We start from the raw sequence: 15,585 nt of genomic DNA, 5'->3' as shown, positions 1-15,585 counted from the left end.
CAGAGCAGATTAACATTGAAATCAGGTGTGTGTGGTTTAGCAGCCCATTAAAACACAGGCATTAATTAAAGAAATCACCTGTGCCAAATTAATCACCTGTGCCAAATTAACAGTTTCCTTGCCTTTAAATTTGATTCACAATGTCTCAAAAACGAGCTCTTCAAAGGCAAACCTTGTATTCAGGTCCAGAGAGACTGCCTCAAGTGACAGTAAGAAATAACTGTGACTTAGCAGCCTGAAGAGCCAGATCCTACTCCCGCCTGAGTCAGAAGCAAAAACTATTGTCTTTAGCTGAAGGTTTGACTTGTGGACAGCCCCTGCTACACAGCCTTGTGTGCAGATCGATCTCCCAGCCCTTGCTCATCTCGCAGAGGTGTGGATATGTGGATCCATCTTGCCACACTCGGAAGCACTAGCCAGAAATCCCAGCACAAGCTCTAGCCCTATGCTGAGTGGCAGTGAGGGAACCCCTGTCTGCTCATCGTTCCCTGACTTCAGAGACCAGCAAGGAAAATGTGTGAAAGATTTTTATTAATTCCATGACATAGTGTGTGTAAATTAAGTTCACCCTGCGCTGAAATCCAACAATGTCTTCTCAGGTGGTTAATTATTTTTTTCTTACTGATAGAGGACATCCTAATCAAAGGCTAGATTGACCTCTAGGATCAGCAGCTTAAGCAAATAATGATCTATATTTCCCCATGTTAAAGAAGTTCCAGCAGCAGGTATTTCCCAGGCATTTAAAAAGCACAAGAGAAGGAGCACTATGCAATCACATAGGCTATGCAATTCTCCTGGAAAAAATGTTTGCAGAAGTTCCTGTTCAGTTCCCTTAGTTGAATTCACAGGTCACATAGCATTGCACCTTCCTCTGAAACACCACTGCTGGAAAAAGCAGTATTATTGGAGTTGGAAAAGAAGGCACTTCCTTAAAAAGCCAGCAAAGCATTTTACTACAGAACTTAATTAAAGGATGGAGAATACTTTGGCTGCTTCTTGAACACGTCAACACAAGGAATGAGAGAAACAGATACTACCTCTGCATTAAATATTAGCATTTCCCCTCACAGGGGAAGCAAAACGTAGATAAGAGTGCTTTGCTTGAAGAGAGGGAGGGGACAGGAGACCAACAGGTACTCTTTACAAGCTTCAGGTTATTTGAAATAAGTTGGCTTTAAAGCAAAACGCCCTGAAGCCTTTCCCACCCTGCGGTGCATCCCCGCCCCACCGCAGCGAGCTGCCTCCCGGCTGCGGACCAGCCGCATGCGGGACCCCGCACACCCCCAGCCCCGCCGCCCCCAGCGGGTCAACCAGCAGGCAAAACACACCAATATATTTCTATCAGCACAAGATGGCAACCAGCACTTCTTCCGGCAGAACAGCTGGATGCTTTTATTTTTTCCTTAAGGGAGGAGGGGGATTATTTAAAAGGCATTTCGAGCAGATATTAGAAAAAATTGGCATAGAGGCAAATGTTTCCACTAGTAACGCCGGAGGAAAGGCGAGGTAACCCACACACACCTCCCAGCTCACGCACACACATCGTGGTCATCAACTTGGCGAAGTTGGCCGTGCCGGAGCGCGATGCCCGAGAGCCGCCGAACCCCGCACCCCCCGCCCGCGCTGCGCCCCCGCTCCCCTGACAAAGGGGGACGCCCCAGCACCTCGACATCACCCGCGACCCCCTCCAACGGCGCGGACAGACACTAAGCGGGGCACAGACATCGAGCGAAGACACCTCTCGCCTGTCTCCCCGGCTAGCTCAGCCCCAGCAGCGGGGACTCCGCACCGACCGTGCGGGAGGTGTGCGGGGTCTGGCGGCGCCGAGACGAGCAGGGAGCCCCGACACTTACTTACAGTCACTGGAGGCGCCAGCAGCAGCCACTTACCATCATGTTTCCTTGCATTTTAGCCGTTTGAAACATTGCCTTTTCCTTCATTTTTGCGGTGTGTGTGCGTGCGTGTGCTGTTCCCCGAGAGTTACTTAATCCAGCGGCTGTATCACTTTAGTGAAGAACTGGCGTGCACTTGCGATGGCTCTTTCTGGTGTGGAGTGGAGGGGACTACGAGCAGCGGAGGGGGAGGGTGCCTGCTTGCTTGCTTTTTTTTTTTCTTCCCCACCCTTTCAATATATATTTCTCTTTTTGCCCCAAAAGAAAAAAAAGGACAATAAAAATAAACCAGCCCCTGTCAGAGGGGAGGGGAGGCGGGAGCGGCGGGGACACCCTGCTCTGTCACCACCCTGATCCAGCTTTTGCCCTGCAGGAGCCGGCGGGGCGGGGTGGGCAGGAGGGAGCCGCACATACGCCCCCCGCCCCGGCCATGCCCGGCCGCCGCCCCGGCCCGAGCGGTCCCGCCGAGCCGAACCCACCCCGGAGACCAGTTACAGAAAAAGGGAGGGTGGGCAATAAATAAAAAGAGGGAGCTGGAGAGGGCGTAGGGGCTGTTGCCCCCTCCCCGTGCCTGGCTTGCCGCTCTCCTGGGGGGGATGCACACGGTTTTTACAACAGGAGCCGGGGAGGGTGTGGGGAGAGGAGCCGCCTCTCCAGCGTTAACTGTTCACCAGCTGAGCCGGCGCGGCCCCGGCCAGGCCACGGCTGGTGCAGGGAGGGTGGGGAATAGAGCGGAGCTGCCGCGGGGAGCAGGGGATGCTCGGCGCGTTACCATGGCTGCGCCCTTGCCCGCGCGCAGACCCCCGGTCCCACCGCTCTCCCTGCCCGGACACTCCCAGACTGCCCCCCTCCTCTGCCCGCAGGCCCCGGGCCCCACCGCCCCCTCTGCTCGGAGAAGCCTGGCCCCACCGCCCCCTCTGCTCCCAGACAGCCGGACCGGCCGCTACTCTTCCACTCAGCCCGCAGAATGTGCGGGGCGCTGTCTGAGGATGGGGCGCTTCCAGGGATTTGCCACAAAGCCAGGGTTTGGAATTTGGGGAAAACCACTCCACACGCCGCAGGAACGGGCAGGGGGATGCCGGAGCTCGGCTCCCGTATGGAGAAATGCAAAGCCCAAGAGTATCGCCCGCACCGGGCTACAGCTGAACCCGGCCGTGGCCTCTGCGCCTTTCCAGCGGTGCCCACACTTGTGTGAGGTTTCCCACCGCTGTCAGCCACAGGCCCTCAGGTGAGCTGCCCCACAGGTGGCTGGAGCAGCCCCTGGAAGATGGTGCTATCCTGCTGTCCTGGTGAGACCGTTGTCCCTCCTCACTTTGGTGTAGCTTTCCAGGGACCTTACCACCCACCCCAAAGGTTTCACACCTCAGCCTGCACACATGAAAAGAATCCTTGAAGAGTGTAGTCTCTTTTGTCTCTTTCTGATGCACCAGAAGTAATTACATTTCCAAGATAATTAGGTGCCCATCCATTTCACTTGACATCAACAGCTTTGGATGTTGCACACTCAAAAGGAGAGAAGAAATGATTTGCTTAATATCTGAGAAGGGAAACCAAGAAGAAAAAGTAGGAAGTCTTATTGTCATTCAAGGTTTAACCGAGCCAATGACTAGAGCAGTAGCTCTCCCTCTTTCATTTCAGTGAGGGAAGTGCAGACCCACACAAGGGTTTTTTATTATGCCCATCTGTATTATCATGAACTCTGGTCCTTAAGTTTGCAGCACCTTCACCTCATAGGCAATGGCTGTTCACTAGAAATAGGACACAACATGTGCAATTCCATAGTGTTGCTCACACTTTTTCTTTAAGCCATCCAGTAGTTGAAAGGTACTTCCACACAAAATTTCTCTCAAGACATTAATGATGCTAATGGGGAAGTGAGACTCCAAGACACTTGTGGGAAATGCAAGTGGCGGGTGATGCTGGTTCCTTTGAGGATTACCTGTAGGAGGTTCGTTTTATAAAAATGTCATCCCTCACTTAAAGGTCTTGATTATTTGTTTTCTCCCTTGTCTTTATTTGGGAATTGCTTATATCTCATGCAAAGGTGCATCTTGAGCAGGAAGTTCTTCATTATGTTCCTCAAACTCTGGTCTCTAGATTTCTTTACTTCAGTTTTGGTGTTTTATCCGGCAGTTCCTGTTGCATCTCAGTATTTTACCCTTAGGTGGTATTTTTTATGTATGAAGGCAAGATATATATCTGCTTGACTGTTAGTAGTCCCATTTGCCTTCTACATTACTTTATACACCAATAAAATTACCATACATTGAACTCTGCCAGTAGTGGGGTTTTGGGTATTTTTCCCTCAGCTTTGTCATAATGCAGTTACTGTGTTTGTCTCTTATTTTTATTTAATATATAATCTATATGCCATTGGCATAAAAGTAGTGATTACCTTGATTAAAACAGCTTTGTTTAAAGTTGAGATTACTGGCAAAATGCTAAGTTTCACCACTGACAGTATCTACAGGTTTTTTCCTTATTAAATACCAGCCAGGGTCAATTTGGCCAGAATTTGTACATTACTGGGTTTCCACCTCTCCCATGAAGTCTGCTCCTATAATGCTAAGATTTCATTAGAAAAAGGAGACAAAAGTCAGTGTTTTGCAATGTTGTCCAAAATGACATTGGTGATGTTGCAGCAAAAATACCAAACACATTATGAGAGAGAAATTCTTGTTTACAGCTTTTAATTCTCAATTTCTGGCTCATTTGACACTCTGAGAGAAGATGTAATGAATGGATTATCTCTGAAAAGTTTTATGACCAAAGTCCACCCTTGGAAGTTTCCAAAAACTGAGTAAATAAAGCCCTGGTCATCCTGGTCTGATCTCAGAGCTCACCCTGCTCTGAGGAGGAGATTGGACTAGAGAAGTCCTGAGGCCTCTCCCTGCCTACATCACTTTATGCCCAGTAAGATCAGAGCACTCATAATAGAGTGACCCTTTTTGTTACAGATCAAAATGCTTGTTTAAGAAATGGCTGTTTTTTCACTTCCCAAGATGATTCCAAAACTGCATCCCTCATGTTCCCAAAGACTTCAGATGCTGCCGATCATGACCATGGATGATAATTTTCACTTCTGAAACATTTTTGCTTGGCTGATGGAACAGCTAACACTTGGTCTGAGATCCTGAAATGTGAGACTAAGCTGTGCTGCAGATTTGAACCCCAGGCTGTGGCCAGGTGGTTCCATTGCAAATAGCCAGTGAAACTGTCCTTCAGGTCTGGAGCATTCAAGACAGCCACAAGTGACATTACCACATTACTCCCTCAAGTACATTAACCCTGCTGGGCTCCCTGTCATCCAGTACTCAGACAACTGTTGAGCTTTTCTTCTTGATGGATGTTCTCCATGTCATTTTAATGGAAATTCACTAGAGCTGCAAAAAATACTTACTCTCACTGAACAAGGAATCTACTTTCCTATGACTAGGAAGTGAAATGGCAAATGCAGAAAGATGATCTGAAATTTCTTCCATGCTTTTGTAGCAAACAGTTTTTTACTTTCTTTGAATGATGTGGAAGGACAGCCAATCACGCTGGGACCCAAGAAAGTAGTATGATTTAAGTAGCTAAAAAGCTTCTGTATTTCAAACTGAAGATCTGGCCCAGGAAAGCTCAATAAAACATGAAAATTATACTTCATCATATCAGGGTTTTTCTCAGAGGGAAATTATAAAAACTCATTACTTCTGCATTAATTGGTTCAGTCTCAGTGCACCTTCTTTGTCAGTAGAGTTGCTTTTGATATAAACATGGGAAAGTTCAGTCCAGACTCAACTGCATCTTAACACCAAGATCTGAAGTGTAACCCCTGTATAAGAAGGGGTTTTTCTGCAATCTCTCCATTTGTATCCAACGTGCGTAACAGGAGGAAAACCCTGGGAAATCAGAAAGGTTTGATTTTATATCTTATCTAGAGATAGCCTCCATATCTCAGGTACTATGACAAAACCAACATGGCATCTTCATCTGCCAACATTTTTATAGACCATTTTGAGGAAATGCGCTTTTCTCACATCCCCCACAGAATGAGATATAGGGGAAAAAATAAAGAGAGCCTCAGAGTTAATGCCATTCTTTGTGGGTTTCAGTACTCTGAGGCTGACTTTCTTTATCTGAGAAGGAACACAGGCTACAATGCTTACATCCTATTCACAATACTTTATTTAAAGCCCTGTTGATAAGAGAGTAGAAGAATTTATTTTATCAAATAAAACCCATTCAATGCTTTTGGAGCTAGCTCTCCTTCTCACTCACCAAACAAGCCTAGGAACAGTCCTTCTGAATAGAAGGAAGGATTTAATTTTACACAGTATTATCTGGCTCCAGAGCACAGACATATATTTATTCAATATTTTAAAAGAAAAATATTTTAAAGATGTAAGACCACAGACAAATACAACAGCTGTTGTACTAAAAGTCAGTTCTAAGAGTATCAGGATTTCACTTCCTCTCCTTAATTTAAGGTTACGCTTTATTCTCCCAATAAATGTATTAGTGTTTTCAAAATACAATAAATGGCTTTTTCTTCTTAGTCAGACCCTTTTGTGAGGAACCCATCTTCTTCCTGAAACCTTGATGCCACAAGCCTATGCTTAAGCTTCTCTTCATACTAATTTCAAGACTGTGTTTTCTAAGATCAGGCCAAACCATACTGTTCTTTAGCTCTGAATTCTCCCCATCCTCTCCATTCCATCAGATCCAGGTCCACAGCATATCATTTTGTCATGTGACTCTTGTCTTCTTCCCTTCGTTAGGGCAAAAGTCTTAGCTGGGCATCAGGGAAGTCTGATTTGCACTTCCTGTCAAGCAACCAGGGAAGCTACTGCTTTTCAATAGAAATGCTGAGGTGGAACCCAACTCAAATGCTTGAGATCAGAGGATCATTCAGGCTGGAAGGACCTCAGGAGATCTCTGGCCCAACCTCTTCTTCAAGCAGGGTCAGCTCTGAGGTCAGACCAGGTTGCTCAGAGCTTTGTTGAAATCCTGCAGGAATGGGGACTGCAAATCCTCACTAGGCAGCCTGTTCTGATAGGTCTGTTCTCACAGTGATAAAGATTTTCCTCATATTCAGTCTGAACTCCTCTTGTTTCAACTTCTGCCTGCCCTTCTCATCCTCCTGCCATACCTCACTTGGTTCCACTTGCTTGATAACCTCCCTAGGAAGCCCATCTCTTCTTCAGGGTGAACAAGTCCTCTCTCACACTCTCTGCAAGGGTTCAGTTTTCCAGTCTCTGACCACCCTGCTGGCTTTCTGCTGAACTTGCTCCAATTTATGTCAGTCTTCTAGTGAGGGCCCAAAACTGAACCACAAATGTGGTCTAATAAGTGCCAAGAAAAAAGATAATTGCTGAGGCAGAGATCATCTGCAGTACTTGCTTTGCTATTAACTTATAATATTCAAGAAGAATGAGATTGGTTATATCCCAAATGAAATGGTTGAGTGTTACACCGTGCAAATCTAATGGAGGTCAGAAACAGCTTTAGTAACAGTAAATATATTCCATAGGGCTGTTTAGCAGTACAACACAGAAAAAAAACCCAGAGAATTACAGCAAGAAACATTTTTTCTTCCTAAGTGGATCAATTTTGAGAATTTCATTGTTCAAGCCAAACTATGTCTATTCTGAAAAATCTACACTCCTACTATCCCAGGATTTTTCCCAAGTATTTACAGCTGTAGTGATTGCTCCTTCTAGTTCTGTCTTCTAAGGCTTTTCTTCCAGAGAAGAAATTGGAGAGACAGATAAAGTAAATACACTGTTAAATAAATTGCAAATTCTTCAAGAGCTTAGAATAATGACAGAACAGCTGCTGTTAAAAAGTTAATATTTGCTAGCTCTTACTGCATGAGGGTGTTTAAACCATCTTTGTTAACATAAATGAGAGAGTCTGAAAAGAGAGAAATTATGTTATCTCAGATAACATCCTCTGTTTCCTGAGGAAAAGTGAACATGTTTAAAACCACTGAATTGTAGAATGATTTATCTTTGGATTAATGTTTACTTCTTCTTTTAACTCTTACTTACATTTTGGTGGGTAACTACCAACCTTTTCTCCATTTCTTTGACAGCATGGCCATTCACTTCCCTTCCCTCCCAGTTTGGTGCAGAACTTAGAAACTTCACATTCTCAGGGAATTTGCAGTTTATCATCATGTACCAGTTTCATCCTGGAGGAAACAGGGGGAGCTGAACATATTTGATGTCTTTTGACACCATTTAGACACTAAATGCCCATATATGTACTTTGACACTTAGTTCTTAGAAAATGTGGTAATTTGTTAGATTCATGAGAGATTTGGCTTGAGACACATCACTTCAAGACAGCAATCTGGAATGCAGTCAACTCTCTGTTATCCCTGAGTGAGTTATTCAGCTGCAAATAGACTGTAAGATCAGTACAGAGATCCCCAGCTTGTTTTCGTGTAGTCCATGATAAACCCCAGAGCTCACAGTCTCACATGGGGCAGTGCCTTTGTTTTGTTGTGCTGATACCTCACCCAGCCTAGGCAGAATCTTCCATTGTGCCCCCATAAAAGCAGATCAGATGAGGGCTCTCATCCTAAGATCCACAGCCCTAATGAATGGGCTGTATTTTTACTTCATTAGGAAGAAATACTGAACATATCTCCTGTATGTGTCCCTGTCCATGCTGAACACATGAGGTTTCCTCCTAAAACAGGCAGCAGATTTACTCCATAGCACAGCCTGAGCATGAGGCAACATTGACAGCTGCAGAATAGGACAGGAGGGCAAAATCTGGAGGATTTTTCTACTACAAATACAAATTCAACCTTAAAACTTCTGGTTTTGCCCATTTCCAGGTTTTGAACACCATTATTGAAAGCTAAAATATAAAGAATTCAAACAGTTACTTTTCCATGAATGAAGTTGTTGAAGTGTTAAGGGATGTAGAGTAGGAGGAAAAGCGTTCAGAGTATAATTTCTGCATAATGGGAATGCTGGGAAAATCTAGGCAGAGTCATTAGACTCACTAGTAACAACAGGAAAATGTTAATAGGAAGCATTATGAGACTTTGATTTTCAGGCAGGTACCACTTCTTATTAATCAGAGTTAATTATTTTTATACGTCAAAAACTCCAAGTCCTGCAGTAGAAATGACATACACCCCATTAACCTCTTCAATATGTATCCTCATCCTTAAATGTACCTTGGATTTCCATCTGAACTTCATCAATTCAAGTGCCTAACCAATGGACCCCACTGTCTTTGCTAAATTAAGAGTATTCTGTGCTACCAAGCTTCTCACAGCAGAAGTGGAGACTGTAGAGCTTTAAAAATAAATCCATAAAAATACACAAAAGACTAACTAAAACATATTATGCTGAAAGCAACATATGTGCTAAGTTTCTTTTCATTAACACTGAAATGAAAATATAGACAGACTTGTGGTAAACATTTGAAGGTTTGTTATGCAACAGATTTTATCCTCCAAAACAAGTTTAATTTTATTTCAATACCATTCTGACAGTTACATTTTTTAATGACAATTATCTTGAGAAGGCAAAACCATCAAAGTCTCCTTCACTCAAGTGTTCACTCCTGACAGTGAACCCAGCCAAGTTGGAAAGATATCAAAACCACAAGCCCCAGAACCAAGAAGAATCTCACAGGTTGCCAAGAAAATGCCAAGCACTAAGAGCCAAGCAAGCTCATCCCATTGAAACCAATAGAAGTCCTGCCATAGAACCACAGCTGCAGCCAGGGTGTAGCCACGAATTTTCCTCCAAGGGGCAACACCATCAAGCTCTATTGGTATAAAATAGTACAGTTCCCACTAAACCAAGTAGAAAACCTGGACCCAAAAATGAACCTTCTTTTTAATACAAGCCCTATTAATGGCACATTGCTCAGAAGGCATTCTGCCTTTGGTATATGTTATTTCACTATTTCAGTGCAGTAGTCTTGCAGATAAATTGTTTCGTGAATATCAATGTATTTCTATTTAATTTGTGAAATTGTATAGGATCTTTTAGGTAGATAATTTAATGCCTGCCAACTTCCATTAATTTTTAACTAGGCTTTCTAGCCTGGAAGACATATTGAAACATTCTAATTTCAGATCAGGTGGGTCTATGTTTTGATTAAAGAGCCAATTTTTTTCTTTCATTGTGATACGGATGATTAAATTTCTCTGCTAATTATCTGTATCACCTCAGAACACCCTATGCCTGACATAAAATATTTCAGCAAAATAAGACTACATTTAATTGCATTGCTCCTTTTTAATGACAAGAGGTTGATATAAGCCTGTCAATTCACTTTGAGTTCTTTTCCACCTTGAGGGCAATGCTTCTTGTTGTTGGATGATGTTCCTACTACACCTGCAGATATTTTTTTCTCTATTTTTCAGTGGACTTCCAATGAAATTTTGGAAAAATAAGTGACCAAAAATAGGCATTGTAACACACAGCTTTTTTCTTCCCAAGTGTACTTAGTAAGTTAAGCTCAAATTTTTAATTATTTGAAACTAAGTACCTAAGTCTTTTGGAAGTGGCTATCATGCCTACAAGTAATCTATGTTGTCTATTGGTGTGGATAAATTGTTAGAATGGTGTTTTGGAGTTAATCAAAGTCAAGGATTTAGTTAATGTTATGTCAATCAACTTCGTTCATTTGACCTTAGGAAAGTGTGAACTCTCTAGAGCAGGGCCTACATTTGATCATGTTTATATAATGTTGGAGCAAACAGGGCTCTGACTTCTATCCAACAATATAAAGTATTACATTAGAAGTATTGTTTTTCCAGTGTTAATAAGATGGGTCCAGTTGAAGAGGTTGTCTCTGAATGTCTAAAATATTTAGGAAGAATAATCAAAGATCTAATTACTTTCGTCAGGTTTCAGCTCTAAGACTACCTACTTAAAATGCAAATGGTAACTTACATCATCATTGTGCCTTCAATTAGAGACAGTGCTGCCTAATGTGGACCCAGATTTTTTCCTAGTGGAAGCAAAAGCAACTTTGGAAAATTTATTATTAATTTCTCAAGATATAGGTGAAGGTTGCCAGCTTTGAAGTAGAAGAACCAAAGTTTAAACCTGCCTTGTATTTTATTTTTGTGAAACTCTGCTTTACTTGTAATCATAAATTAATTCATCCTCTCATCTTTCTAAAGCACCGTATTGTGTCTAATTTAGACACAGTCATTTAAATGTGGGGAAATAGCTAAGTAAGGAAAATGGTGTTCATTGCAATGAATGCCCAGAAAACAGGAAAGAATGAGCTTTAGAAGTCCCATCAAAAAGAGTAAGGATTGTGCCACCCTTCACTTACATAGACACATAGACAGAAACTGATAAACCACATCCACTGACTGTAATGGGTTTTAGGAAGTTCAGCTATTGATGCTCATTATGGGGAGGTGAGTGGAACCTCTGCGGATTCTCAGTTAACTTAGGCAGATCCAGTGTGTCCAAACAAACAAACAAATAAATAAATAAATTACATTTGCTCCAATACAGTGATAAGAGTAGCTTCCTGAGATAATCTACTGAAAGATAGAAGAAAAATACCCCTTGCTCAAAACCTTGTCCTTCCCTCTCCCTCATTACCCCAGCAGAGTGACCACCTGGCTCCTGAGTGACCACCCTGCATGGAAGGAGCACCAAAGCTTGAGCTATTGCTTCAGACTGTGCCTGGAGCCTGGGGAAAAGATGGCAAATGCTGTGTCCTAATCACTGTGTTGCCATTACAGCTCCTTTGCATGCAGCACAGGAAAGAATAACTTCAAAACATCTTTTTGGCACTGCCACATCCAGCAAGTACATTCCCTGGCTGATTCCAAAATCAAGGGATTTTGCAGATGTGCTTTCCAGAGCAGCCGTGAGAGGGATCCTGGCCAAGGCTCAGTGCTGCAGGCTCAGTGGACAAGCAACAGCCATGGCCCTGATAAAAAGCAGGATGCTTGTCTGGAATGCGGCATGGAGCCTCTCTGTGATTTCAGTGGGCTTTCATTATCTATTTTGTTTTCTATTTCAGTCCTAGTTGTTCTTTTTTTTTCTGAGAGAGGAATACAGTTTGGTGGTTGGTTTGGCAAGAGGATAAGTACATATAATTTTTTTGCATAACAAAATATAATTAGAAAATGTAAATATAACTTAACTCTATTACTGCACTGAACAATAAAATGACCACAACATAGGCCACCCTGTCTTTCTGATAATTCATCATCCAAATTATACACCACATCTCCATTAGACTGTCCTTTTCCACAAAATTCATCTTGCCCTGTCATGGCTGAAAAACAGAACCAATTTATTAAATATCAGTACAAGTTAAGCAATGAACTTCAGTGTTTGGAATACAGCAAGAGGAAACATTTTGCTGATTAGAATCTTCTATTACAGACATGAATACATTTTTATGCTGAAATTTTTAAAGGAAAAATTATTCTTCATGAGTAATTATGTTTTGAAATGCAGCTGGTTTACATCATGGGAGTTCATCAGGCATTAACTCTTTCCATAGGCCTGGATGCTTGGTTAACTGATCTTTCCTTTCAACTACTGTATTCTTTACCAGGTGTGTTACTCACATCATGGATATGGACAACATGGTTTGGACAAGGACTCTTAACCAAAACCAAGGGCATTAAAAGCCAAAGAATGACTACAAAACACCAAAAACTTCACCCTATGGAAGTAAAAAGAAAATGTGAATGTTTCTGTGTGAATTCTGGCCATGAAAACTTTTGTTTATCAAAACCTGCAAAACTGGATCTCAAAACTGTTTAAAGTATTTGATCAAGAATTTATTAACCCAACAGTTTCCAGAAAAGCTGAATCCTGTAAGTCCCCAGTAACTGTTGCGTCAAGTGTAGTTGTACAGATGGCTGAAAAAACATCAAGCTACCATTTCTCACAAACTAAAACATGTTTAAAAATAATGACTTTTTGTAACCAAATCTTGCATATTTAATATAAGAAAAGTTATTGACTTCTGTGGTACCTCTTTGCAAGATGTTTTACAAAGGGAATCCATCTCAATTGTCATTTATATAGTTAAAAAAAAAAAAAAGGAAAGCATTATACAAATGGAATCACTAATTCCAAGGATGAACTGGTAGCAAATTCCAAATGTAAATAGCACATTTTAACAAAGCCATGCTACAAAAGGACATAGAATCAAGGACATAGCAAAACACGCAGAGTCAGGAAAATATTACCACAGTAGTTCTTAAATGGAAACACATGGAGCAAAAGGAATTAGGGCCAATGGAAGACTTGGAGGCCTAAAATGGGACATAAGTAAAATTTAGATGTTTGTGTCTCTAGACAATATCCTAAGAATTTCAGCTCAGCTCTCACCTCACTCTGGTATCAATTCAGCTCCACTGGCACTGGGATTTATGACCTGCAAAGTTGTCCTTGGCTCACACTCACCTGGGCTACCTCCCCGAGTGCCCTGGGTTTGAGAGGGGCTCCACAGCCTGTCCGTGCTCAGACTGCCTGCAAACCAACATCCAGCACCCACTCTACAGCTTTGGGACAAGGTGTGCTCCCCTCAGCCCTTCCCACAAGGAAAAGGGATGGGTCCCCAAGTCCTCCAAGGCCATGAGCTAGCTATCAGACATATTGAGATACCCTGAAAGGTGAAGGAGGAGAGCTTGGAATCACATTTTTATGGAGAAAATGACTTTATTTTCTCATAACTTTACTGAGCGACAAAATTTATATTTCTATTTCTGCGAATGTAGTTAGAAGTGGATCCTCAGCTTAGGCAGCCATTCACTCTCTTTTGCCTCAGTTCCACACAGATACTTGCTACCTTCTTGAAATTCAAGTGTTTGGTGTTTATTTAAAGCATACAAAGAAAATAACCTATGAACTGAAAACAGATTTTACAAAGTCATAGTGGGGTGATTTGGTATAACTACAAAAGCTGCATGAGATTGGCCATTACAGCTTTCATGCCTTACTTCCTCTCCAAATCATTGCACCTTTTTTTTTTAATTTATAAAGAGCAGGCGCTTTTTTGGTACAAGAGATACAATGTTCCCTAGTCAGCTGTAACATACACCCTGTTAAAGCAGTTGCTCTGATACTATTTACCCCTTTGTAATACAGAGAATTTGAAATCAAAGGTGCCTATGAGACAGGAGTTCAGAATGTGTCTTGTGTTGCTCTCTTTTTCCTGATGTTCCTCGGGCTGCTCTTGCCTGTGCAATAAGTACTCCATCTACTCTGTTTTCAGCTGAGTCTGACTTCTGTGTGAATTTATGCATCTATGAAGGGAATAAATTAGATGTGAGCTGAGATGATGGAATGTGAGAGAAAATATTTTCTATTCTTTATAACTCCTACAGATTCATTCTGTGACATAGCCATTGTTTTTAAAATTAAAAATGGAAGACTGCCAGTTGAGTTAACATGGTATCTCTGAGATGGCTAGAGAACTGAATTCAGAGCCAGGCTCCTGCACAAGCAAAATGGACATAGGTGTTTCCCCTCCTTTCACATGCACTACAGAAAAATGGAGTGGTTCTGAATCCTATATGAGGAATGCTGCACAAACCTCTGACCATTTCTGTGCAATGTGCTTACAATTCAGGTTCCCTTCTTTTCTTTTTCTCCCCATCTACTCCCAAGCCCTTTTAAATGGCTTATCTTTGAAAATGATCAACCTACCCTTCCAATTCACTTTCATTTCCCCAAATTATTTCCCATTATTTATCGCCATTAAAACTATATTTTTATTAAAATAGCCTGTGATCTACAGTGGTCTAGAGCTCAATTCTCGGGCCCAAGCTAAAACAAAGACATTCCTCTGTTTGTCTAACAGGTTTGTGTTATCATGAAGTGGAAATCTGCATGATGCCCCACAGATTGCACAGTCTCAGCCTTTAAATGTAAAAGGAACTAAAATGCTGTGACATTTTTATGAATACAGAAGCAATTAAGTAATGGGCATAAGTTTGTAAATCTTATTAATTACAGAGGATTGACGAAGCACAAAAGAAAGATGGTTCAATGAAAGCTTGTCATGTCTGCTGATATTGCTCCGTTGCCTCAGGCAAGACACAGGCTAGTTCATGAAATGCCTATAAATGGCTCACTGACTTCCACAGGGCTGAGTGCCAGGGAGCAGCAAAAGCAAGGCTGCTCCATGAGGGAGTCAAGAGTGACACAGGACACCACCCAACAGCACCTGAGCACGGCCGTGGTGATAAAAGGTCCATCCCAGGTGCAAACGTGGGTCAGGTACAGGTCTATTCATAGAAATCCAGCAGGAGACCAGTGTGAGACAAGCTGCCACCATGGAAGGTTTGGGGGGGATATCCAGGGAGGGCAGTCAGTGTCAGGACAGCAGGAGGCAGAACTGGTCTCAGGGACACATGCATCTTAGTTTAGGCAAGCCCTGGACACCTGAGCCTAAGCTTAAACAGAGCTCCTGGGCCACAGAGACTGTGGACAGAGGTCCAAGATGAGGCTGATCAGGGTAAATCATGGCTATTAGTGCATTCCAACACTGATGTTAAGTGCCAAAAACATTTGAGGACCCAGATCTTTAATTCTCTGTGCATCTTCCCTGTGGTGGAGTTCTGTGCAATACAAAGGGGCTATTTGGGAATGATTAAAAAAAAAAAAAAACAAACCCCAAATCACAGAATCTCCTTACCAAGCAGAGCTATTCTCTGTGCAGTTACACCTCCTGACTTGAG

The 15,585-nt window shown here is 42.5% G+C and overlaps 1 protein-coding gene across 2 annotated transcripts in view; it reads right to left on the bottom strand.

The window, feature by feature from the left end:
- The window catches only part of DPP6 (dipeptidyl peptidase like 6), a 547,763-nt gene that overhangs the window by 488,586 nt on the left and 43,592 nt on the right, over nucleotides 1-15,585 (bottom strand). The window contains exon 1 of one of the 2 annotated variants that reach the window (XM_071559978.1): nucleotides 1,890-2,425. The exons of the other annotated variant lie outside the window; for it this stretch is intronic. Coding sequence (XP_071416079.1) covers nucleotides 1,890-1,940 — 51 coding nt within the window. The 5' untranslated portion in view covers nucleotides 1,941-2,425. Of the gene's footprint in view, nucleotides 1-1,889; nucleotides 2,426-15,585 lie in introns of those variants that run through there. 2 annotated transcript variants of the gene reach the window in all.

The sequence above is a fragment of the Pithys albifrons genome, chromosome 7 (assembly GCF_047495875.1).
Source record: "Pithys albifrons albifrons isolate INPA30051 chromosome 7, PitAlb_v1, whole genome shotgun sequence".
Lineage (NCBI taxonomy): Eukaryota > Metazoa > Chordata > Aves > Passeriformes > Thamnophilidae > Pithys > Pithys albifrons.
This window is presented reverse-complemented; position numbering and strand designations above follow the sequence as displayed.